Source organism: Heptranchias perlo, chromosome 6 (assembly GCF_035084215.1).
Source record: "Heptranchias perlo isolate sHepPer1 chromosome 6, sHepPer1.hap1, whole genome shotgun sequence".
Classification (NCBI taxonomy): Eukaryota; Metazoa; Chordata; class Chondrichthyes; order Hexanchiformes; family Hexanchidae; genus Heptranchias; species Heptranchias perlo.
The window spans coordinates 2814358-2841046 of NC_090330.1; the positions used below are offsets into that span (position 1 = coordinate 2814358).

The 26689-nt window shown below is 47.6% G+C and overlaps 1 protein-coding gene across 1 annotated transcript in view; it reads left to right on the forward strand.

The window, feature by feature from the left end:
* Nucleotides 1–26689, forward strand: part of arap1 (ArfGAP with RhoGAP domain, ankyrin repeat and PH domain 1) — a 181352-nt gene that overhangs the window by 20995 nt on the left and 133668 nt on the right. The window contains exon 2 of the mRNA XM_067985538.1: nt 17099–17918. Within this exon, the coding sequence (XP_067841639.1) occupies nt 17182–17918 (737 nt within the window). The 5' untranslated portion in view covers nt 17099–17181. The remainder of the gene's footprint in view (nt 1–17098; nt 17919–26689) is intronic.

The following is a 26689-nucleotide window of genomic DNA, read 5'->3' on the forward strand; positions in this document are numbered from 1 at the left end:
ATGGGGAATAAATGCCGGCCTTGCCAACGACGCCCACATCCCGAGAACGGATTAAAAAAATATTGGCCCGGATCTTGCCGGGGTGGGGGCACCTTGCGATGGGCACTGTTAGTTGGACTTTCTCCTGCAAGCTCTCGCTCAAATTATTTTTGCCCGCTGACTTGCTGGAAGTGCGAGCTGGTAAGGGCGCAGCGAGGACAAAGGGGGCATCTGGGACCTCAGTGAACGACGGGACCAACAATCCATCTCCTTAATCAATGAGATTAAAGAATAGGAATAGAAACAGAGGAACGATGGAGAAGGAAATAGGATGAATTAGAGTCAAATCAGGTACTGAAAGAGCAATAAAGGGAGGGAAAGAAAGACTGGATTAAGAGAGAGGGAAAAAAAAGAGACAGAAAAGGAAAAGTAAGAAAAATTTTAAAAAATTAAAAATTTGACATTTTAAAAATTTCCAACAATTCGCTACCTGAAGGAATGAAATTGAACAGTTTAAATTGTTTCCTTTCTGGGCCAGAGAGGTTGATTGGCAGCTATTAACAATTATCACATCGTTAAGGGTTCTTACACAGTTAATTACGAGGCTTAACTTTCTGTGGCGAGTTTAATTGGCGATTAATGTGCAATTGCAGCAACTTCGTGAAAGTCACGGCGAGATGCTGTTTTTGCGACGGTAACGGCGGCTTGGCTCAAATCGTCCCGCAAATTGTGGCGGTTCGCAACTCACGGGGAATCTCTTCCTCGCCACAGGTTGCCGGCTGATTGGCGCATTAATAGCGGCGTGCGTTGTTATTTCTTCAGGAGATTCTGGGCCAACTGTATCTGACGTGTAAACCCACTTGTGTCTGCACTCGCCACAGTCCAGATCCACGTGGACCAGGTGGGAATGGGCCTACACTATGGCCCAGTGCCTCCTCTCTCCACCAACAGCGAGGGGTGGTGGGGCTGGGAACTCCTGAGGATGAGGGCTGGCGAGGCAGCACAAGAGGCATGGGTGCGTGAGAAAGAGTTGCATAAATCTAGCACCTGACAACACCTCAAATTCTCCACATGCTTGACACTGGAGCCAGTTTTGTTGCGTAAGCTCCCGAAAGGGTGTTGAGGTCCAGTAGAGCACAGATTGACTGGGACGCTACCTGGTATGAGGAAATACAAACACAAAGAAAGACTTGAAAAATTGGGGCATTTTTCGTTAAATCAGAGGGAATTACAGAATGATTTGAAAGAGATGATTAAAATCAAGAACCTGTATCTCAGACAGTCCAGTAATGGGGGAAAGAGGAGCCTGTATCACAGATAGTCCAGTAATGGGGAAAGAGGAACCTGTATCACAGATAGTCCAGTAATGGGGAAAGAGGAACCTGTATCACAGATAGTCCAGTAATGGGGAAAGAGGAACCTGTATCACAGATAGTCCAGTAATGGGGAAAGAGGAACCTGTATCACAGATAGTCCAGTAATGGGGAAAGAGGAACCTGTATCACAGATAGTCCAGTAATGGGGAAAGAGGAACCTGTATCACAGATCGTCCAGTAATGGGGGAAAGAGGAACCTGTATTACAGATAGTCCAGTAATGGGGAAAGAGGAACCTGTATCACTGATAGTCCAGTAATGGGGGAAAGAGGAACCTGTATCACAGATAGTCCAGTAATGGGGGAAAGAGGAACCTGTATCACAGATAGTCCAGTAATGGGGAAAGAGGAACCTGTATCACAGATAGTCCAGTAATGGGGAAAGAGGAACCTGTATCACAGATAGTCCAGTAATGGGGGAAAGAGGAACCTGTATCACAGATAGTCCAGTAATGGGGGAAAGAGGAACCTGTATCACAGATAGTCCAGTAATGGGGGAAAGAGGAACCTGTATTACAGATAGTCCAGTAATGGGGAAAGAGGAACCTGTATCACAGATAGTCCAGTAATGGGGAAAGAGGAACCTGTATCACAGATAGTCCAGTAATGGGGAAAGAGGAACCTGTATTACAGATTGTCCAGTAATGGGGAAAGAGGAGCCTGTATCACAGATAGTCCAGTAATGGGGAAAGAGGAACCTGTATCACAGATAGTCCAGTAATGGGAAAAGAGGAACCTGTATCACTGATAGTCCAGTAATGGGGGAAAGAGGAACCTGTATCACAGATAGTCCAGTAATGGGGAAAGAGGAACCTGTATCACAGATAGTCCAGTAATGGGGAAAGAGGAACCTGTATCACAGATAGTCCAGTAATGGGGGAAAGAGGAACCTGTATCACAGATAGTCCAGTAATGGGGAAAGAGGAGCCTGTATCACAGATAGTCCAGTAATGGGGAAAGAGGAACCTGTATCACAGATAGTCCAGTAATGGGGAAAGAGGAACCTGTATCACAGATAGTCCAGTAATGGGGAAAGAGGAACCTGTATTACAGATTGTCCAGTAATGGGGAAAGAGGAGCCTGTATCACAGATAGTCCAGTAATGGGGAAAGAGGAACCTGTATCACAGATAGTCCAGTAATGGGGAAAAGAGGAACCTGTATCACTGATAGTCCAGTAATGGGGGAAAGAGGAACCTGTATTACAGATAGTCCAGTAATGGGGAAAGAGGAACCTGTATTACAGATAGTCCAGTAATGGGGAAAGAGGAACCTGTATCACAGATAGTCCAGTAATGGGGAAAGAGGAACCTGTATCACAGATAGTCCAGTAATGGGGAAAGAGGAACCTGAATCACAGATAGTCCAGTAATGGGGAAAGAGGAACCTGTATCACAGATAGTCCAGTAATGGGGAAAGAGGAACCTGTATCACAGATAGTCCAGTAATGGGGAAAGAGGAGCCTGTATCACAGATAGTCCAGTAATGGGGAAAGAGGAACCTGTATCACAGATAGTCCAGTAATGGGGAAAGAGGAACCTGTATCACAGATAGTCCAGTAATGGGGAAAGAGGAACCTGTATCACAGATAGTCCAGTAATGGGGAAAGAGGAACCTGTATCACAGATAGTCCAGTAATGGGGGAAAGAGGAACCTGTATCACAGATAGTCCAGTAATGGGGGAAAGAGGAACCTGTATCACAGATAGTCCAGTAATGGGGGAAAGAGGAACCTGTATCACAGATAGTCCAGTTACTGCAGAAAATCTGTTTAAGTAACACCCAAAGTTATGTTGACATATCCCCAGCACTGCATTAATTCCTCGATATTGATGTAGTCCATGAATTTATCGAGGTTTTTATATCCGTTTGAATATGTAGTTGAGACATTCTCTGAACAATTGGTAGCTGCCAATGTTTCAATTGGGCGCACAGTTTGAAGGAACCAAGAGAGAAGTTGGAGGTTTATCAGAAAAGTTTGAAGTGTTGGAACAGCCGCTATATATAACACTGTTCAAACCTCAATCAGGCGAGGCAACTGTCTGCGTGGTATTTACTATCATAAATATCCGCAAAACAGATTCTAAATTAGACTATCACCCTGATGTTCAGCCAGAAGTGCCGAGTGGATGATCCATCTCGGCCTCCTCCCGATATCCCCACCATCACGGAAGCCAGTCTTCGGCCAATTCGATTCACTCCACGTGATATCAAGAAACGGCTGAGTGCACTGGATACAGCAAAGGCTATGGGCCCCGACAACATCCCAGCTGTAGTGCTGAAGACTTGTGCTCCAGAACTAGCTGCGCCTCTAGCCAAGCTGTTCCAGTACAGCTACAACACTGGCATCTACCCGACAATGTGGAAAATTGCCCAGGTATGTCCTGTCCACAAAAAGCAGGACAAATCCAATCCGGCCAATTACCGCCCCATCAGTCTACTCTCAATCATCAGCAAAGTGATGGAAGGTGTCGTCGACAGTGCTATCAAGCGGCACTTACTCACCAATAACCTGCTCACCGATGCTCAGTTTGGGTTCCGCCAGGACCACTCGGCTCCAGACCTCATTACAGCCTTGGTCCAAACATGGACAAAAGAGCTGAATTCCAGAGGTGAGGTGAGAGTGACTGCCCTTGACATCAAGGCAGCATTTGACCGAGTGTGGCACCAAGGAGCCCTAGTAACATTGAAGTCAATGGGAATCAGGGGGAAGTCTCTCCAGTGGCTGGAGTCATACCTAGCACAAAGGAAGATGGTAGTGGTTGTTGGAGGCCAATCATCTCAGCCCCAGGGCATTGCTGCAGGAGTTCCTCAGGGCAGTGTCCTAGGCCCAACCATCTTCAGCTGCTTCATCAATGACCTTCCCTCCATCATAAGGTCAGAAATGGGGATGTTCGCTGATGACTGCACAGTGTTCAGTTCCATTCGCAACCCCTCAAATAATGAAGCAGTCCGAGCCCGCATGCAGCAAGACCTGGACAACATCCAGGCTTGGGCTGATAAGTGGCAAGTAACATTCGCGCCAGATAAGTGCCAGGCAATGACCATCTCCAACAAGAGAGAGTCTAACCACCTCCCCTTCACATTCAACGGCATTACCATCGCCGAATCCCCCACCATCAACATCCTGGGGGTCACCATTGACCAGAAACTGAACTGGACCAGCCACATAAATACTGTGGCTACGAGAGCAGGTCGGAGGCTGGGTATTCTGCGGCGAGTGACTCACCTCCTGACTCCCCAAAGCCTTTCCACCATCTACAAGGCACAAGTCAGGAGTGTGATGGAATACTCTCCACTTGCCTGGATGATTGCAGCTCCAACAACACTCAAGAAGCTCGACACCATCCAAGATAAAGCAGCCCGCTTGATTGGCACCCCATCCACCACCCTAAACATTCACTCCCTTCACCACCGGCGCACAGTGGCTGCAGTGTGCACCATCCACAGGATGCACTGCAGCAACTCGCCAAGGCTTCTTCGACAGCACCTCCCAAACCCACGACCTCTACCACCTAGAAGGACAAGAGCAGCAGGCGCATGGGAACAACACCACCTGCACGTTCCCCTCCAAGTCACACACCATCCCGACTTGGAAATATATCGCCGTTCCTTCATCGTCGCTGGGTCAAAATCCTGGAACTCCCTTCCAAACAGCACTGTGGGAGAACCTTCACCACACGGACTGCAGCGGTTCAAGAAGGCGGCTCACCACCACCTTCTCAAGGGCAATTAGGGATGGGCAATAAATGCCGGCCTCGCCAGCGACGCCCACATCCCGTGAACGAATAAAAATAAAAAAATGTTCAAAATGTGTTTGAAATCCTCACATCACTAAGATTGTGATGTTGATTTTTAAAAAAATGATAGAGAAAGAAGGAACTTGCATTTATATAGTGCCTTTCACGACCTCAGGACGTTCCAAAGCGTTTTACAGACAAGTAAGTACATTTTTGAAGTGTAGTTACCGTTGGAATCATAGAATCGTAGAAAGGTTACCGCATGGAAAGAGGCCATTTGGCCCATCGAGTCCATGCCGGCTCTATGCAAGAGCAATCCAGCAATCCAGTAATGTTGGAAACATGACAGACAATTTGCACACAGCAAGATCCCACAAACAGCACTGAGGTAATGATGGGATAAATTGTTTAAATGATGTTGGTTGAGGGATAAATATTGGCCGGGATACCAGGGAGAATTCCCCTGCTCTTCTTTGAAATAGTGGCCGTGGGATCTTTTACAACCCACGTGAGAGGGCAGACGGGGCCTCGGTTTAATGTCTCATCTGGAAGATGGCACCTCCGGCAGTGCAGCGCTCCCCCAGTACTGCACTGAAAACAAACTGTACGTTCTGTACTTCCTGAGGTCTGATTCAAATTAGCCTTTCCCATTATTACCAGCAGGTATATGTTGCAGGGCAGGTTCCAATTTAAAACTGTTGGCTCTGCATGATTTGCAAACAATTTCCATTAATAAACTCTATCAGCTGAATATTTAAAGCATTTGCTCACCGATATTGTTTGTCCAGGCAGATCGTCAGATTCTTCAAGAAACTGTGAATCACGATCTGATTGAGCACTTGGACTGTATATAAACAGATCGTGTACCCGGACTGTATATAAACTGATCGAGTACCCAGACTGTATATAAACAGATCATGTACCCGGACTGTATATAAACAGATCGAGTACCCGGACTGTATATAAACTGATCGAGTACCCAGACTGTATATAAACAGATCATGTACCCGGACTGTATATAAACAGATCGAGTACCCGGACTGTATATAAACAGATCGAGTACCCGGACTGTATATAAACTGATCGAGTACCCGGACTGTATAAACTGATCGTGTACCCGGACTGTATACATACTGATCGTGTACCCGGACTGTATATAAACAGATCGAGTACCCGGACTGTATATAAACAGATCATGTACCCGGGCTGTATATAAACAGATCGAGTACCCGGACTGTATATAAATAGATCGAGTACCCAGACTGTATATAAATAGATCGAGTACCCGGACTGTATATAAACAGGTCGAGTACCCGGACTGTATATAAACTGATCGAGTACCCGGACTGTATATAAACAGATCGAGTACCCGGACTGTATATAAACTGATCGTGTACCCAGACTGTATATAAACAGATCGAGTACCCGGACTGTATATAAATAGATCGAGTACCCGGACTGTATATAAATAGATCGAGTACCCGGACTGTATATAAACAGATCGAGTACCCGGACTGTATATAAACAGATCGAGTACCTGGACTGTATATAAACAGATCATGTACCCGGGCTGTATATAAACAGATCATGTACCCGGGCTGTATATAAACTGATCGTGTACCCGGACTGTATATAAACAGATTGAGTACCTGGACTGTATATAAACAGATCATGTACCCGGACTGTATATAAACAGATCATAAACCCGGGCTGTATATAAACTGATCGTGTACCCGGACTGTATATAAACAGATCGAGTACCCGGACTGTATATAAATAGATCGAGTACCCGGACTGTATATAAATAGATCGAGTACCCGGACTGTATATAAACAGATCGAGTACCCGGACTGTATATAAATAGATCGAGTACCCGGACTGTATATAAATAGATCGAGTACCCGGACTGTATATAAACAGATCGAGTACCCGGACTGTATGTAAACTGATCGAGTACCCGGACTGTATATAAACTGATCGAGTACCTGGACTGTATATAAACAGATCGTGTACCTGGACTGTATATAAACTGATCGAGTACCCGGACTGTATACATACTGATCGAGTACCCGGACTGTATATAAACTGATCGAATACCCAAACTGTATATAAACAGATCGTGTACCCGGACTGTATATAAACTGATCGAGTACCCGGACTGTATATAAACAGATCGAGTACCCGGACTGTATATAAACTGATCGTGTACCCGGACTGTATATAAACAGATCGAGTACCCGGACTGTATATAAATAGATCGAGTACCCGGACTGTATATAAATAGATCGAGTACCCGGACTGTATATAAACAGATCGAGTACCCGGACTGTATATAAACAGATCGAGTACCTGGACTGTATATAAACAGATCATGTACCCGGGCTGTATATAAACAGATCATGTACCCGGGCTGTATATAAACTGATCGTGTACCCGGACTGTATATAAACAGATTGAGTACCTGGACTGTATATAAACAGATCATGTACCCGGACTGTATATAAACAGATCATAAACCCGGGCTGTGTATAAACTGATCGTGTACCCGGACTGTATATAAACAGATCGAGTACCCGGACTGTATATAAATAGATCGAGTACCCGGACTGTATATAAATAGATCGAGTACCCGGACTGTATATAAACAGATCGAGTACCCGGACTGTATGTAAACTGATCGAGTACCCGGACTGTATATAAACTGATCGAGTACCTGGACTGTATATAAACAGATCGAGTACTTGGACTGTATATAAACAGATCCTGTACCCGGACTGTATACAAACTGATCGTGTACCCGGACTGTATACATACTGATCGAGTACCCGGACTGTATATAAACTGATCGAATACCCGGACTGTATATAAACAGATCGTGTACCTGGACTGTATATAAACTGATCGAGTACCCGGACTGTATACATACTGATCGAGTACCCGGACTGTATATAAACTGATCGAATACCCAGACCGTATATAAACAGATCGAGTACCCGGACTGTATATAAACAGATCGAGTACCTGGACTGTATATAAACAGATCATGTACCCGGGCTGTATATAAACAGATCATGTACCCGGGCTGTATATAAACTGATCGTGTACCCGGACTGTATATAAACAGATTGAGTACCTGGACTGTATATAAACAGATCATGTACCCGGACTGTATATAAACAGATCATAAACCCGGGCTGTATATAAACTGATCGTGTACCCGGACTGTATATAAACAGATCGAGTACCCGGACTGTATATAAATAGATCGAGTACCCGGACTGTATATAAATAGATCGAGTACCCGGACTGTATATAAACAGATCGAGTACCCGGACTGTATGTAAACTGATCGAGTACCCGGACTGTATATAAACTGATCGAGTACCTGGACTGTATATAAACAGATCGAGTACTTGGACTGTATATAAACAGATCCTGTACCCGGACTGTATACAAACTGATCGTGTACCCGGACTGTATACATACTGATCGAGTACCCGGACTGTATATAAACTGATCGAATACCCGGACTGTATATAAACAGATCGTGTACCTGGACTGTATATAAACAGATCGAGTACCTGGACTGTATATAAACTGATTGTGTACCTGGACTGTATATAAACAGATCGAGTTCCCGGACTGTATATAAACTGATCGTGTAACTGGACTGTATATAAACAGATTGAGTACCTGGACTGCATATAAACAGATCGAGTACCCGGACTGTATATAAACTGATTGTGTAACTGGACTGTATATAAACTGATTGTGTAACTGGACTGTATATAAACAGATCGAGTACCTGAACTGTATATAAACTGATCGAGTACCTGGACTGTAGATAAACAGATCGTGTTCCCGGACTGTATATAAACTGATCACATCCCGGGGCTGTATATTAACACGTCGTGTACCTGGACTGTAGATAAACAGATCGTGTACCCGGACTGTATATAAACTGATCACATCCCGGGGCTGTATATTAACACGTTGTGTACCTGGACTGTATATAAACAGATCGAGTACCCGGACTGTACATGAACTGATTGTGTACCCAGACTGTATATAAACTGTTCGAATACCCGGACTGTATATAAACTGATCGAGTACCTGGACTGTATTTATTCCGATCGAGTGCCTAGATTGTATATAAACTGATCGCGTACCCAGACTGCATATAAGCAGATGGAGTACCCGGACTGTATATAAACTGATCGAGTACCTGGAATGTGTATAGAATCATAGAATGGTTGTGGCACAGGAGGAGGCCATTTGGCCTGTCGAGTCCGTGCCAGCTCTATGCAAGAGCAATCCAGCTAGTCCCGCTCCTATCACAGTCCTTTCCCCGTAGCCCTGCAAATTTTTTCCCTTCAAGTACTTATCCAGTTCCCTTTTGAAAGTCACCAATGAATCTGCCTCCACCACCCCCTCGGGCAGTGCATTCCAGATCCCAACCACTCGCTGTAAAAAAGGTTTTTCCTCATGTCACCTTTGGTTCTTTTGCCAATCACCTTAAATCTATGTCCTCTGGTTCTTAACCCCTTGCCAATGGGAACAGTTTCTCTCTATCTCCTCTGTCTAGACCCTTCATGATTTTCAATCTCCTCTCCACCTTCTCTCTCTAAAGAGAACAATCCCAGCTTCTCCAGTCTATCCATGTAACTAAAGTTCCTCATCCCTGGAATCATTCTAGTAAATCTTTTCTGCACCCTCTCTAAAGGCCTTCACATCTTTCCTAAAGTGCGGTGCCCAGAATTGAACACAATACTCCAGTTGTGACCGAACCAGTGTTTTATAAAGGTTCATCATAACTTCCTTACTTTTGTACTCTATGCCTCTATTTATAAAGCCCAGGATCCCGTATGCTTTCTTAACCGCTTTCTCAACCTGCCCTGCCACCTTCAATGATTGGTGCACATATACCCCCAGATCTCTCTGTTCCTGTACCCCTTTTAGAGTTGTGCCCTCTAGTTTATATTGCCTCTCCTCATTCTTCCTACCGAAATGTATCACTTCACATTTTTCTGTGTTAAATTTCATCTGCCACGTGTCCACCCATTCCACCAGCCTGTCTATATCCTCTTGAAGTCTATCACTATCCTCCTCACTGTTTACTACCCTTCCAAGTTTTGTGTCATCTGCAAATTTTGAAATTGTGCCCTGTACACCCAAGTCCAAGTCATTAATATATATCAAGAAAAGCAGTGGTCCCAGTACTGACCCCTGGGGAACACCACTGTACACCTCCCTCCGGTCCAAAACACAGCCGTTCACCACTACTCTCTGTTTCCTGACCCTTAGCCAATTCTGTATCCATGTTGCTACTGCCCCCTTTATTTCATGGGCTTCAACTTTGATGACAAGCCTATTATGCGGCACTTTATCAAACGCCTTTTGATAGTCCATATACACCACATCAACTGCATTGCCCTCATCGACCCTCTCTGTTACCTCATCAAAAAACTCTATCAAGTTAGTTAAACACGATTTGCCTTTAACAAATCCATGCTGATTTTCCCTAATCAATCCACACTCGTCCAAATGACTGTTAATTTTGTCTTGGATTATCGTTTCTAAAATTTCCCTCACTATTGATGTTAAACTGCTGGGTTTATCCTTACACTCTTTTTTGAACAAGGGTGTAACATTTACAATTCTCCAGTCCTCTGGCACCACCCCAGTATCTAAGGATGTTTGGAAGATTATGGCCAGTACCTCCGCAATTTCCACCCTTACTTCCCTCAGCAATCTAGGATGCATCCCATCCGGACCGGGTGACTTATCTACTTTAAGTACAGCTAGCCTTTCAAGTACCTCCTCTTTATCAATTTTTAGCCCATCCAGTATCTCAACTACCCTCACTTTGGCAGCATCTTCTTCCTTGGTAAAGACAGATGCAAAGTACTCATTTAGTACCTCGGCCATCCCCTCTGCCTCCATGTGTAGATCTCCTTTTTGGTCCCTAATCGGCCCCACCCCTCCTCTTACTACCCGTTTACTGTTTACGTGCCTGTAGAAGACTTTTGGATTCCCTTTTATGTTGGCCGCCAGTCTATTCTCATACTCTCTCTTTGCATCTCTTATTTCCTTTTTCGCCTTCCCTCTGAACTTTCTATATTCAGCCTGGTTCTCACTTGTGTTATCAACCTGACAGCTGTCATATGCCCCTTTTTTCTGCTTCATCTTACTCTCTATCTCTCCTGTCATCCAGGGAGCTCTGGCTTTAGTTGCCCTACCTTTCTCCTAGACTGTACCTGAACCATCTCCTCTTTAAAGGCCGCCCACTGTTCAATTACAGTTTTACCTGCCAATCTTTGATTCCAATTTACCCGGGCCAGATCTGTTCTCATCTCATTGAAATTGGCCCTCCTCCAATTGAGTATTTTTACTCTAGATTGCTCCTTGTCCTTTTCCATAGCTAATCTAAACCTTATGATATTATGATCGCTGCTCCTTAAATGTTCCCCCACTGACACTTGCTCCACTTGACCCACCTCATTCCGTAGAACCAGATCCAGCAATGCCTCCTTCCTCGTTGGGCCGGAAACGTACTGGTCGAGAAAGTTCTCCTGAACACACTTCAAAAATTCCTCCCCCTCTTTGCCCCTTTGCACTATCGCTGTCCCAGTCTATATTTGGGTAGTTGAAGTCCCCCATGATAGCTTTTGTACCTCTCTGTAATTTCCCTGCAAATTTGCTCCTCTATCTCCTTCCCACTAGTTGGTGGTCTATAGTATACACCCAGTAGTGTAATGGCACCTCTATTGTTTCTTAACTCTAACCAAATAGATTCTGTCCTTGACCCCTCCAGGACATCCTCTCTCTCCAGTACTGCAATATTCTCCTTAACTGTTAAATATTACTGCCACCTCCCCTCCTTTCTTTCTTTCCCTATTTTTCCTGAACACCTTGTATCCAGGAATATTTAGTACCCAATCCTGCCTTTTTTGAGCCGGGTCTCCGTTATCGCCACTACATCATATTCCCATGTGGCTAATTGCGCCTACAGCTCACTAATACGCTTCACACATGCACTGTAAACCTATCTTAGACCTTCTTGCATTCTCTCTTAGTTTGATCCCATCTAATACTGTTCTATTTCTTACTCTAATGCTATCTGTCTCTCTCAATCCTTAGTGCACCTTGTTTCTCCTTTCCAATGCTACATCTTGGGGCCCATCCCCCTGCCAAATTAGTTTAAACCTCCCCCACAGCACTAACGAATCTCCCCGCGAGGACATTGGTCCCAGCTCTGTTGAGATGCAACCCGTCCGGACTGTACAGGTCCCACTTTCCCAGAACTGGTCCCAATGCCCCAGGAATCTAAAGCCCTCCCTCCTGCACCATGTCTCCAGCCACGCATTCATCTGCTCTACCCTCCTATTTCTATTCTCACTAGTGCGTGGCCCCGGGAATAATCCGGAGATTACTACCTTTGAGATCCTGCTTATTAATCTCTTTCCTGCAGGACCTCATCCCTCTTTCTACCTATGTCGTTGGTACCGTTATGGACCACGACCTCTGGCTGTTCGCCCTCCCCCTTCAGAATGTCCTGCAGCCGCTCAGTGACATCCTTGACCCTGGCACCAGGGAGGCAACATACCATCCTGGACTCACGTCTCTGGCCATAGAAACGCCTGTCTGCTCCCCTAACTATAGAATCCCCTCTCACCATCGCTCTCCTGACCTTTCTCCTCCCCCCTGTACAGCTGAACCACCCACGGTGCTATGGACTTGGCTCTGGCTGCATTCCCCAGAGGAACCCTCTCCCCCACCAGTATTCAGAACTCAATACTGGTTAGAGACTGAGATGCACTCAGGGGACTCCTGCATTATCTGCCTGGTCCTCCTTGTCTGTCTGGCGGTCACCCAGTCCCTCTCTGCCTGCACACTCTTAAGCTGTAGGGTGACCACCTCCCGAAACGTGCTGTCCACAAAAATTCTCAGCCTCGCGGATGCACTGCAGTGACGCCAGCTGACGACACTTCCTGCACACGTGGTTGGCCAGGACACGGAAAACATCCTGGAGTTCCCAGATGGCACAGGATGCGCATTCCACGGGTCTGAGCTGCCCTGCCATGCCTCGTTTTAGATTATTAACTAAATTAAACAAAAATAAACTTAAAGATTTAAAAAAAAGCACTCACCAGAAAAAAATCTCACCAGCTACCGACCAATCAGCTCCTTCCCTTGTGCTGCAGTCACTTTAGGTTTTGTTACCTCGCTCCCTGAGGCCCCTCGCCCTCCGACGCTCCGCCCCCTCGCCCTCCGACGCTCCGCCCCCTCGCCCTCCGACGCTCCGCCCCCTCGCCCTCCGACGCTCCGCCCCCGCCCCCCGACGCTCCGCCCCCTCGCCCGCCGACGCTCCGCCCCCTCGCCCTCCGACGCTCCGCCCCCGCCCCCCGACGCTCCGCCCCCTCGCCCGCCGACGCTCCGCCCCCCCGCCCGGCGACGCTCCGCCCCCTCGCCCTCTGACGCTCCGCCCCCCGCCCGCCGACGCTCCGCCCCCTCGCCCGCCGACGCTCCGCCCCCCCGCCTGCCGACGCTCCGCCCCCGCCCTCCGACGCTCCGCCCCCCCGCCCGCCGACGCTCCGCCCCCTCGCCCGCCGACGCTCCGCCCCCCGCCCTCCGCCCCCCCGCCCTCCGACGCTCCGCCCCTGAACTCTTTCCCCTCCACTCTCCTTACCTTCCGACTCTCTGATTTAGTTTAAATTATCTATTTAATAAAGTATTAGCAGGTTTTAGTTTTCAAACTTTTTGTTCAGGACTGCGCTGCCTCCGACTCTGCCTCTCTTATACCCCGTTCAGGTCCGTATATAACTGTGTATAACAAGTCTGTATATAAACAGATCGAGTACCCGGACTGTGTATAAACAGATCGTGTACCTGGACTGTGTATAAACAGATCGAGTACCTGGACTGTGTATAAACAGATCGAGTACCCGGACTGTATATAAACAGATCGAGTACCCGGACTGTGTATAAACAGATCGAGTACCCGGACTGTGTATAAACAGATCGAGTACCCGGACTGTGTATAAACAGATCGAGTACCCGGACTGTGTATAAACAGATCGAGTACCCGGACTGTATATAAACAGATCGAGTACCCGGACTGTGTATAAACAGATCGAGTACCTGGACTGTGTATAAACAGATCGAGTACCTGGACTGTGTATAAACAGATCGAGTACCTGGACTGTATATAAACAGATCGAGTACCCGGACTGTGTATAAACAGATCGAGTACCTGGACTGTGTATAAACAGATCGAGTACCTGGACTGTGTATAAAAAGATCGAGTACCTGGACTGTATATAAACAGATCGAGTACCCGGACTGTGTATAAACAGATCGAGTACCTGGACTGTGTATAAACAGATCGAGTACCTGGACTGTATATAAACAGATCGAGTACCCGGACTGTGTATAAACAGATCGAGTACCCGGACTGTGTATAAACAGATCGAGTACCTGGACTGTGTATAAACAGATCGAGTACCCGGACTGTGTATAAACAGATCGAGTACCCGGACTGTGTATAAACAGATCGTGTACCCGGACTGTATATAAACAGATCGAGTACCCGGACTGTGTATAAACAGATCGTGTACCCGGACTGTGTATAAACAGATCGTGTACCCGGAATGTATATGAACAGATCGAGTACCCGGACTGTATATAAACAGATCGTGTACCTGGACTGTATATAAACAGATCGTGTACCTGGACTGTATGTGAACAGATCGAGTACCCGGACTGTATATAAACAGATCGAGTACCCGGACTGTATATAAACAGATCGTGTACCCGGACTGTATATAAACAGATCGTGTACCTGGACTGTATATGAACAGATCCTGTACCTGGAATGTATATGAACAGATTGTGTACCCGGACTGTATATAAACAGATTAAATACTTGGACTGTGTATAAAATAATTGAGCGCCCGGACAGTTTATAAAATCATAGAATGGTTACAGCACAGAAGGAGGCCATTCGGCCCAATGAGCTCGTGCTGGCTCTTTGTAAGAGCAATCTAGTCAGTTGCATTACCCCTCTCTTTCGAGGTAGCCCTGCTACTGGCCAAACTAGTTACCAGGCGGGAGTGAATCGTTCCCTTTTACCCGCCGTGTGCTGTCCATGTACAGGAGCCGACACTGAGACACACACGGGCCGTACAGTACCAGGCGGGGGGTTGGTGCTGTGGATCTGGTGCGCTGGCCACTCGGGCGGTTCGGTGAATTGACCCACCGGTGGACGGTGCCCTCAGGCAGCCCGAGTCAGTAGCACGAGATTCAACAAAGGAAGTGAGGCTCGAGAGAGAATGCCACAGGATGTTGATAAATCGATAACCAGCTGGGTTGTGGCACAGATTGACATTTGGTTTCAGAGCTTCAACTTAATAAAAGGAGATTGTGGTTCCCCTGAGTTCTGCTTACTTCTATTGATAGGTCAGAGACATCAATCCTTCAGGCGGTATTTTTCCTCTCAAAACACTGGTCCAGGGGTCAGAGGAAATAACAGTTTTGTACGTAAATAAAGTAGCCGTCTTGATTAAATACTCGGACTGTATATACAGCACAGAAACAGGCCATTGTGTGGGTTTGTGTGTTGTATGTGTGTGTTGTGCGTGTGGGTTTGTGTGTGTGTGGGTTTGTGTGTGTGTGGGTTTGTGTGTGTGTGGGTTTGTGTGTGTGTGGGTTTGTGTGTGTGTGGGTTTGTGTGTGTGTGGGTTTGTGTGTGTGTGTGGGTTTGTGTGTGTGTGGGTTTGTGTTTGTGTGTTTGTGTGTGGGTTTGTGTGGTGTGTGTATTGTGCGTGTGTGTGTGGGTTCGTGTTTGTGTGTGTGTGTGTGTGGGTTTGTGTGGTGTGTGTATTGTGCGTGTGTGTGTGGGTTTGTGTGTGTGTGTGTGTGCGTGTGTGGGTTTGTGTGTGTGTGTTTGTGTGTGGGTTTGTGTGGTGTGTGTATTGTGCGTGTGTGTGTGGGTTCGTGTTTGTGTGTGTGTGTGTGTGTGGGTTTGTGTGGTGTGTGTATTGTGCGTGTGTGTGTGGGTTTGTGTTTGTGTGTGTGTGCGTGTGTGGGTTTGTGTGTGTGTGTTTGTGTGTGGGTTTGTGTGGTGTGTGTATTGTGCGTGTGTGTGTGGGTTCGTGTTTGTGTGTGTGTGCGTGTGTGGGTTTGTGTGTGTGTGTTTGTGTGTGGGTTTGTGTGGTGTGTGTATTGTGCGTGTGTGTGTGGGTTCGTGTTTGTGTGTGTGTGTGTGTGTGGGTTTGTGTGGTGTGTGTATTGTGCGTGTGTGTGTGGGTTTGTGTTTGTGTGTGTGTGTGTGTGGGTTTGTGTGTGTGTGTGTGTGTGTGTGTGTGTGGGTTTGTGTGTGTGTGTGTGTGTGGGTTTGTGTGGTGTGTGTATTGTGCGTGTGTGTGTGGGTTTGTGTGTGTGTGTGTGTGTGGGTTTGTGTGGTGTGTGTGTGTGTGTGTGTGGGTTTGTGTGGTGTGTGTGTGTGTGTGTGTGTGTGGGTTTGTATGGTGTGTGTGGGTTTGTGTGGTGTGTGTGTGTGTGGGTTTGTGTGGTGTGTGTGTGTGTGTGGGTTTGTGTGTGTGTGTGTGTGTGGGTTTGTGTGGTGTGTGTGTGTGTGTGGGTTTGTGTGTGTGTGTGTGTGTGTGTGCGTGTGTGTGAGTCCCCTCTACAAAACTGTTTCCACCGGCAAGAGGGTCGGTAACCAGAGGACACAGATTTAAGATATGAACCTAATGAACCAGAGGTGAGCTTTTTCTTTACGCAGCGAGTGGTTCTGATCTGGAATGCGCTGCCTGAAAGGACAGAGGAAGCAGATTCAATAATAACTTTCAAAATTACAGGGCTATGGGGAAAGAGCAGGGGGAGTGGGACCAATTGGATAGCTCATTCAAAGAGCCGGCACAGGCACGATGGGCTGAATGGCCTCATTCTGTGCTGTAAGTAAGATTCTCCGAGGATTCTAGTCCTGTGTTTCTCTTCCCCGCAGAACCTCCCGAGACGAGAATTGCTGGAGAATCGTTGGGCTGCGATCATGCACTGAACCCTGGTTTGGAAGCACAGGGGGCAGCCATGTTGTCTGACGAGGGGGACCTGAGCATCGGAGACTGGCTGAGCGTCATCCACCTGGAGCAGTACGCCATGCACTTTGTGGAGAACAGCTACCAGCGAGTGTCGGACTGCTGGGGCATCTGCAACCGGGACCTCTCCCGCATTGGGATTTTCCTGCCCGGCCATCGAAAGCGGATCCTGTCCGCGCTGCAGAAAGCCTGTGTTGACCCCTCCAGTGAGCGGCCTTCGACCCCTGACCCCCCGCGCCAGCGGCCTTTGACCCCCGAACTCCTGCGCCAGCAGGCTTTGACTCCCGACCTCCCGCGCATGGGACCGTCGACCCCCGACCCCCCGCGCGCGGGACCCCCGACCCCCGAACCCCCGCTGGGCGGGTTGGCAAAGCCGGTCCCCAAGAAGAGGAACATCTACCCCCGCGGACCCCACCCCGGGACGACCTCGCGGATCCTGTCGGAGAAGCCTCTGCCGCCCGTGCCCCCCAGGCAGACGCAGGGCCGGCCCCCGGAGAAGTTTGCCCCCGCCCCCCGCCCCCGCACCACTGTGACGGCCCCCCTGAAGCCCCCGAGTCCGCCACTGCCCCAACTCAAGGGGGCGCTGAACAACTCGGTGAGTCACGCAATCCGGCGTGATCTTCCGCTGCTGCCGCCACGACACGCCACGCCTCCAGTGACCAATCTGCCTCCGCCACCCCTTCCAACGCGGCCCTCGCTCAGAGCCGGGACCTCAGCCCCTGATTCCAGGTAAGCCTCTTGCGCTACGGGTGGTTTATACACTGGGAGACTCTTGTGGTTTTATTCACTCGCTGGGCGCCCAACATTGACCTTTCACCTCTGACGCCTGGGTTACAATCCAGCCCAGTGCGAGCAGGTGACAGTCTTCTCTCTCCGACCTCTCCTTGGGTCCAAAGTGACCTTGTTTATATTGGCTGTTGCTACCTTCGACCTCCTCACCTCTCTTCCCCTTTCTATCTCTCCACCACTTTCCCCCTTCGACCTTCCTCCCTCCCTTTCTCCACTCCTTCTCCTGCCCGTTATCCTTCCCTTCACTCTGGTTTACCATACTGGTGCAATGGTACAGGCTCCAGCTCCGGCCTCTAACTCTCTCTACCCTCTTACTGTGCCCTATCTTCCCCCTCTCCCCTCTCCAGCCTCTAATCCTCGTCTACCTCCCTCCCCCCCCATCCTCCTCTACCTCCCTCCTCCCCCCATCCTCGTCTACCTCCCTCCTCCCCCCATCCTCGTCTACCTCCCTCCTCCCCCATCCTCCTCTACCTCCCTCCCCCCCCATCCTCCTCTACCTCCCTCCTCTCCCATCCTCCTCTACCTCCCTCCTCCCCCCATCCTCCTCTACCTCCCTCCTCCCCCCATCCTCCTCTACCTCCCTCCTCCCCCCATCCTCATCTACCTCCCTCCTCCCCCATCCTCATCTACCTCCCTCCTCCCCCATCCTCATCTACCTCCCTCCTCCCCCCATCCTCCTCTACCTCCCTCCTCCCCCCCATCCTCCTCTACCTCCCTCCTCCCCCCATCCTCATCTACCTCCCTCCTCCCCCCATCCTCATCTACCTCCCTCCTCCCCCCATCCTCATCTACCTCCCTCCTCCCCCCATCCTCATCTACCTCCCTCCTCCCCCCATCCTCCCCTACCTCCCTCCCCCCTCATCCTACCCTACCTCTTCCTCTGGTCTCTGGTATTGGAGTCCTCCCCTGACCCTCCCCTTCTCCAATTATCCCCCCCTCTCTCTAACCCTACTTGACCTGAAGGCTGCACTCTAGACCCTTGACTCCCCATGTGCCACAGCCACAGGTGATCGACTGGTATTAATTAAAAGTGGGAGCCTGTCACTGCTCGGTGTTAGGGCTGGACCTGTGTGTACAATCTCCAGTTACCCTAGCAACACAAAGACCGGTGATGGTGGCCCCTCTTGCCAGACAAGAGAGAGAGATTTTTATTGGGTAAGGATATCAAGGTTTATGGAGCAAAGGCGGTTAAATGGAGTTGAGGTGTAGATCAGCCATGATTCAATTGAATGGCGGAACAGGCCCGAGGGGCTGAATGGCCTCCTCCTGTTCCTAATGTTCCTAGGAAGCTACGGGGTTGCCAACCCTCCAGGATTGTCCTGGAGTCTCCAGGAATTGAAGATTAACCTCCAGGACATGTTCCTTGAGCAAGCCCGGGAGGGAAATCGGAGGGGGTGCCAAAAACAAAAGGTGTATCTTTTTCACTTTTGTTCAACGCTTTTGTTTATTGGTTATAAAAATATTGGAGATGGGGGAAAAATAGGCTGTTTCACTAACAAGTCAAGATTAACCCAATCGGGTAACAAAGTTCTGCTTTCCAATTGGCCGTGGGAAGGCACTGACGCCTGGAGAAGTTGCCAGAAAAAGTAGCGAGCCTGAGGATTGCGGGCTGTTTAGAATTCAGCAAAAAAAGGACCAAGAGATTGATTACGAGGGGAAAAATAGAGTATGAGAGTAAACTTGCAAGGAACATAAAAGCGGACTGTAAAAGCTTCTACAAGTATGTAAAAAGAAAAAGATTAGTGAAGACAAATGTAGGTCCCTTACTGTCAGAAACGGGAGAATTTATAACTGGGAGCAAGGAAATGGCAGAGCAATTAAACAAATACTTTAGTTCTGTCTTCACGGAAGAGGACACAAATAACTTCCCAGAAATGCTAGGGATCCAAGGGACTAGTGAGAAGGAGGAATTAAAGGAAATTAGTATCAGTAAAAAAATAGTGCTGGAAAAATTAATGGGACCGAAAGCCGATAAATCCCCAGGGCCTGATAATCTGCATCCCAGAGTACTAAAGGAGGTAGCCATGGAAATAGTGGATGCATTAGTTGTCATCTTCCAAAATTCTATAGACTCTGGAACAGTTCCTACAGATTGGAGGGTGGCAAATGTAATCCCACTATTTAAAAAATGAGGGAGAGAAAACAGGGAACTACAGACCGGTTAGCCTAACATCAGTAGTAGGGAAAATGCTAGAGTCTATTATAAACAATGTGATAACAGGACATTTAGAAAATATCAACGGGATTAGACAAAATCAACATGGATTTATGAAGGGGAAATTGTGTTTGACAAACCTACCGGAGTTTTTTGAGGATGTAACTGGTAGAATAGATAAGGGAGAACCAGTGGATGTGGTGTATTTGGATTTTCAGAAGGCCTTTGATAAAGTCCCACATAAGAGGTTAGTGTGCAAAATTAAAGCACATGGGATTGGGGGGAATATACTGGCATGGATTGAGAATTGGTTAACAGGCAGGAAACAGAGAGTAGGAATAAATGGGTCTTTTTCGGGGTGGCAGGCGGTGACTAGTGGGGTACCGCAGGGATCAGTGCTTGGGCCCCAGATATTCACAATATATATCAATGATTTGGATGAGGGAACCAAGTGTAATATTTCCAAGTTGGCTGACGACACAAAACTAGGTGGGATTGTGAGTTGTGAGGATGATGCAAAGAGGCTTCAAGGCGATTTAGACAAGTTGAGTGAGTGGGCAAATACATGGGAGTGCAGTATAATGTGGATAAATGTGAAATTATCCACTTCGGAAGGAAAAACAGAAAGGCAGAGTATTGTTTAAATGGCGATAGATTGGGAAATGTTGATGTACAAAGGGACCTGGGTGGCCTTGTACACCAGTCACTGAAAGCAAACATTCAGGTGCAGCAAGCAGTTAGGAAGGCAAATGGTATGTTGGCCTTCATTGCAAGAGGATTTGAGTACAGGAGCAGGGATGTCTTACTGCAGTTATACAGGGCCTTGGTGAGACCACACCTGGAGTATTGTGTGCAGTTTTGGTCTCCTTACCTAATAAAGGATATACTTGCCATAGAGGGAGTGCAGCAAAGGTTCACCAGACTGATTCCTGGGATGGCAGGACTGTCGTATGAGGAGAGATTGGGTCGACTCGGCCTGTATTCACTCGAGTTTAGAAGAATGAGAGGGGAGCTCATTGAAACATATAAAATTCTGACAGGGCTCGACAGACTGGATGCAGGGAGGATGTTTCCCCTGGCTGGGGGGTCCAGAACGAGGGGTCACAGTCTCAGGATACGGGGTAGGACATTTAGGACTGAGATGAGGAGAAATGTCTTCACTCAGAGGGTGGTGAACCTGTGGAATTCTCTACCACAGAAGGCTGTGGAGGCCAAGTCACTGAATATATTTAAGAATGAGCTAGATAGATTTCTAGACACAAAAGGCATCAAGGGGTATGGGGAGAGAGCGGGAATATGGTATTGAGATAGAGGATCAGCCATGGTCATATTGAATGGCGGAGCAGGCTCGAAGGGCCGAATGGCCTACTCCTGCTCCTATTTTCTATGTTTCTATGATTCCAATCATGCTTGTGCCGGGTGCCCTCCTGTTAAATAGAGTTGAGCAAGCAGCTTTGTTTTTTTTTTATGCTCAGTTTTATGAGTGAGGAGGAGGAGGAGGGGAGATAGGGTTTGGTGCATTGAATCAGCTGGTAAAACGTCTTTGCATTTTCAGATTGGGCCTGGACTTTTAGGCTGTGGGTAGGTATACGTGTCCAATGTCGCCACCTGCTGGGTGGGGTTAGATTGCCCATTCCCTTCACCGCTGCATCTTTGTTTCACTTATTGACGAAGGAAAAATGTATTTCTAAAGCTAAATATTTTTAGAAAGTGCTATCCGAGAAACTGGGACATAGTCGCATGATAAGGGGGTCGGTCCTTCGCCAATGAGATGAGGAGGAATTTCTTCACTCAGAGGGTTGGGAATCTTTGGAATTCCCCACCCGAGGGCTGAGATGGATAGATTTTTGGACTCTAGGGGAAATCGAGGGATATGGGGATCAGGCGGGAAAGTGGAGTTGAGGTCGAAGATCGGCCATGATCTGATTGAATGGCGGGGCAGGATCGAGGGGGCCAAATGGCCTACCCCTGCTCCTATTTCTTATGTTCTTAAACTTACTGAACCCCAGAGCTCTCTCAGCTAATTTATCAAAGAGGGACTTCAGTTATGTGGAGAGACTGGAGAAGCTGGGATTGTTCTCCTCAGAGCAGAGAAGGTTAAGGGGAGATTTGATAGAGGTGTTCAAAATCATGAGGGGTTTTGAGAGAGTGAATAAGGAGAAACTGTTTCCAGTGGCAGGAGGGTCGGTAACCAGAGAACACAGATTGAAGATAATTGGCAAAAGAACCAGAGGGGGAGATGAGGAGAGATTATTTTTACGCAGCGAGTTGTTCTGATCTGGAATGCGCTGCCTGGAAGGGCGGTGGAAGCAGATTCAATAATAACTTTCAAATGGGAATTGGAAAAAATACTTGAAAAGAAAAATTTGCAGGGCCGTGGGGAAAGAGCCCATCGTGCCTGTGCCGGCTCTTTGAAAGAGCTATCCAATTAGTCCCACTCCCCTCCTCTTTCCCCATGGCCCTGCAAATTTTCCTTTTCAAGTATTTATCCAATTCCCTTTTGAAAGTTATTATTGAATCTGCTTCCACCGCCCTTTCAGGCAGCGCATTCCAGATCATCACAACTCGCTGCGTAAAAAAATTCTCCTCATCTCTCCACTGGTTCTTTTGCCAATCATCTTAAATCTGTGTCCGCTGGTTACTGACCCTTCTGCCACTGGAAACAGTTTCTCCCCATCTACTCTATCAAAACCCTTCAAAATTTTGAACACCTCTATCAAATCTCCCCTTAACCTTCTTGACATCGGTCGTCGGGAAAATGCTGGAATCCATTATTAAGGAAGTGGTAACAGGGCACTTAGAAAATCAAAATATGATTAGGCAGAGTCAACATGGTTTTATGAAAGGGAAATCGTGTTTGACAAATTTATTAGTTTTTTGAGGATGTGACTGGCAGGGTAGATAAAGGGGAACCAGTGGTTGTGGTCTATTTGGATTTTCAAAAGGCATTCGATAAGGTGCCACATAAAAGGTTGTTACACAAGATAAGGGCTCATGGGGTTGGGGGTAACATATTAGCATGGATAGAGGATTGGTTAATGGACAGAAAGCAGAGAGAAGGAATAAACAGGTCATTCTCAGGTTGGCAGGCTGTAACTAGTGGGGTGTCGCAAGGATCAGTCCTTGGGCCTCAGCTGTTTACAATCTATATCAATGACTTAGATGAAGGGACCGAGTGTAATGTATCCAAGTTTACTGATGATACAAAGCTAGGTGGGAAAGTAAGCTGTGAGGAGGACACAAAGAGTCTGCAAAGGGATATAGACAGGCTAAGTGAGTGGGCAAGAAGGTGGCAGATGGAGTATAATGTGGGGAAATGTGAGGTTATTCACTTTGGTAGGAAGAATAGAAAAGCAGAATATTTTTTAAATGGTGAGAAACTATTAAATGTTGGTGTTCAGAGAGACTTGGGTGTCCTTGTACAAGAAACACAAAAAGTTAGTGTGCAGGTACAGCAGGCAATTAGGAAAGCAAATGGCATGTGGCCTTTATTGTAAGGGGTTTGTAGTATAAGAATAAGGAAGTCTTACTACAATTGTACAGGGCTTTGTGAGACCTCACCTGGAGTACTGTGTACAGTTTTGGTCTCCTTGTCTAGGGAAGGATATACTTGCCTTAGAGGCGGTGCAACAAAGGTTCACTAGATTAATTCCTGGGATGAGAAGGTTGTCCTATGAGGAGAGATTGAGTAGAATGGGCCTATACTCTCTGGAGTTTAGAAGAATGAGAGGTGATCTCATTGAAACATTTAAGATTCTGAGGGGACTTGACAGGGTAGATGCTGAGAGGTTGTTTCCCCTGGCTGGAGAGTCTAGAACTAGGGGGCATAGTCGCAGGATAAGGGGTCGGCCATTTAAGACTGAGATGAGGAGGAATTTCTTCACTCAGAGGGTTGTGAATCTTTGGAATTCTCTACCCCAGAGGGCTGTGGATGCTGAGTCATTGAATATATTCAAGGCTGAGATCGATAGATTTTTGGACTCTAGGGGAATCAAGGGATATGGGGATCGGGCAGGAAAGTGGAGTTAAGGTCGAAGATCAGCCATGATCTGATTGAATGGTGGAGCAGGCTCAAGGGGCCGAATGGCCTGCTCCTGCTCCTATTTCTTGCATTCTTATGTCCTTCTGTGCTGTATCATTCTATGATTCTAGATTTTAGCAAGGCTTTTGACAAGGTCCCACATGGCAGACTAGTCAGAAAAGCAAAAGCCCATGGGATCCAAGGGAAAATGGCAAGTTGGATCCATAATTTTCTCAGTGTCAGGAAGCAAAGGGTGATGGTCGACGGGTGTTTTTGTCACTGGAAGGCTGTTTCCAGTGGGGTTCCACAGGGCTCAGTACTGGGTCCCTTGCTTTTTGTGGTATATATTAATGATTTACACCTAAATGTAGGGGGCATGATTAAGAAGTTTGCAGATGATACAAAAATTGGCCGTGTGGTTGAGTGAGGAGGAAAGCTGTAGACTGCAGGAAGATATCAATGGACTGGTCAGGTGGGCAGAAAAGTGACAAATGGAATTCACTCTGGAGAAGTGTGAGGTAATGCATTTGGGGAGGGCAAACAAGGCAAGGGAATACACAATAAATGGGAGGATACTGAGAGGTGTAGAGGAACAAAGGGACCTTGGAGTGCATGTCCACAGATCCCTGAAGTTAGCAGGACAGGTTGGTAAGGTGGTTAAGAAGGCATATGGGATACTTTCCTTTATTAGCTGAGGCACAGAATATAAGAGCAGGGAGGTTATGCTGGAACTGTATAAAACATTGGTTAGGCCACAGCTTGAGTACTGTGTACAGTTCGGGTCACCACATTACAGGAAAGACGTGATTGCACTGGAGAGGTACAGAGGAGATTTACGAGGATGTTGCCAGGGCTGGAGAATTTTAGCTATGAGGAAAGATTGGATCGGCTGGGGTTGTTTTCCTTGGAACAGAGGAGGCTGAGGGGAGATTTAATTGAGGTGTATAAAATTGAGGGGCCGAGATAGAGTGGATAGGAAGGACCTATTTCCCTTAGCAGAGGGGACAGTGATCAGGGGGCATAGATTTAAAGTAATTGATAGAAGGATTGGAGGGGAGCTGAGGAGAAATGCTTTCATCCAGAGGGTGGTGGGGGTCTGGAACTCACTGCCTGAAAGGGTGGGAGAGGCAGAAACCCTCAACTCATTTAAAAAGTACTTGGATGTGCACCTGAAGTGCCGTAAACCGCAGTGTTGAAAAGTGGGATAAAGCTGGATGACACTTTTTCGGCCGGTATGGACACAATGGGCCGAATGGCCTCCTTCTGTGCTGTAACTTTCTATGATTCTATGAAGGCTGGGCACCATGGAGGTTGGAACGGTTTGCATTTATATAGCACCTTTCATGACCTTAGGACATCCCAAAGTGTTTCACTGAAGTACTTTTGAAGCATAGTCACTGTTGTAATGTGGGAAATAAGGCAGCCAATTAGTACACAGCAAGATCCCACAAACTGCAATGAGATAATCTGTTTTTAATTGTTGATTGAGCGATAAACACCAGGGAGAACTCCCCTGCTCCTCTTCAAACTGTACCATCAAGATCTTTTCCATCCACCCGAGAGGGCAGACGGGGCCTCGGTTTAACGTCTCATCCGAAAGACGGCACCTCCGACAGTGCAGCACTCCCTCAGTACTGGCACTGGGAGTGCCAGCCTGGATTACGTACTTAGAGTCTCTGGAGTGGGGCGCGAACCCACGACCTTCTGACTTGGAGGTGAGGGAGTGCATTCACTGAGCCACGGCTGACAACTGGAGAGAGAATCCAAGATAAATTAAGAACCCAGATTGGGTTTCAAAACTCAGTGGCGTGTAGGACGAAGGGAAGACTGAGGGAGGTGAAGAGTTCCACAGTTTTGAGTCTTAGAATAGAATGAGTTAGGGTGAGAGGCTGTGCGATGAGTCTTTCACAGAGTGGAGATATAAAGAATATAAATAAAAAATAACATTATCTGGGCTGCGCAGTATCAGGAGGTGAGTTTGTGTCCACAGAAATTTGCATTTACATGGTGCCTGTAACCTTTAACCAAGGATCAGCCAGAATTCCCACTTCCGATCGCTGTCCGGTGACTCCTGTTGGAAAGGAGGTGAGGTCAGGATTGGGCTTGGCTGGGATGTGATGCATCCTGTGGTCAAATAGTCCCCGAGCGCACCCAGTCTGGTCAGGAAGGACGGTCGTTGGGGTGAGGCTGCGGGCACTCGTGGTAAGGAGGACATGGGAACACCATCACCTCTAAGTTCCCCTCCGAGTCACACACCCGCCCGTATATCGGCCGTTCCTTTATCGCCGCTGGGTCGAAACCCTGGAACTCCCTACCTGACAGCACTGTGGGGGAACCTTCACCGCACGGACTGCAGCGGTTCAAGAAGGCGGCTCACCACCACCTTCTCAAAGGGGGCAACTGGGGGATGGGCAGTAAATGCCGGCCTCGCCAGCGACGCCCACATCCTTAAAAAAGACGGAGGAACTCACATTGACACAGAGCCTTTCATGACCCCAGACATCCCAAAGCGCTTTCCAGCCAATGATGTACTTT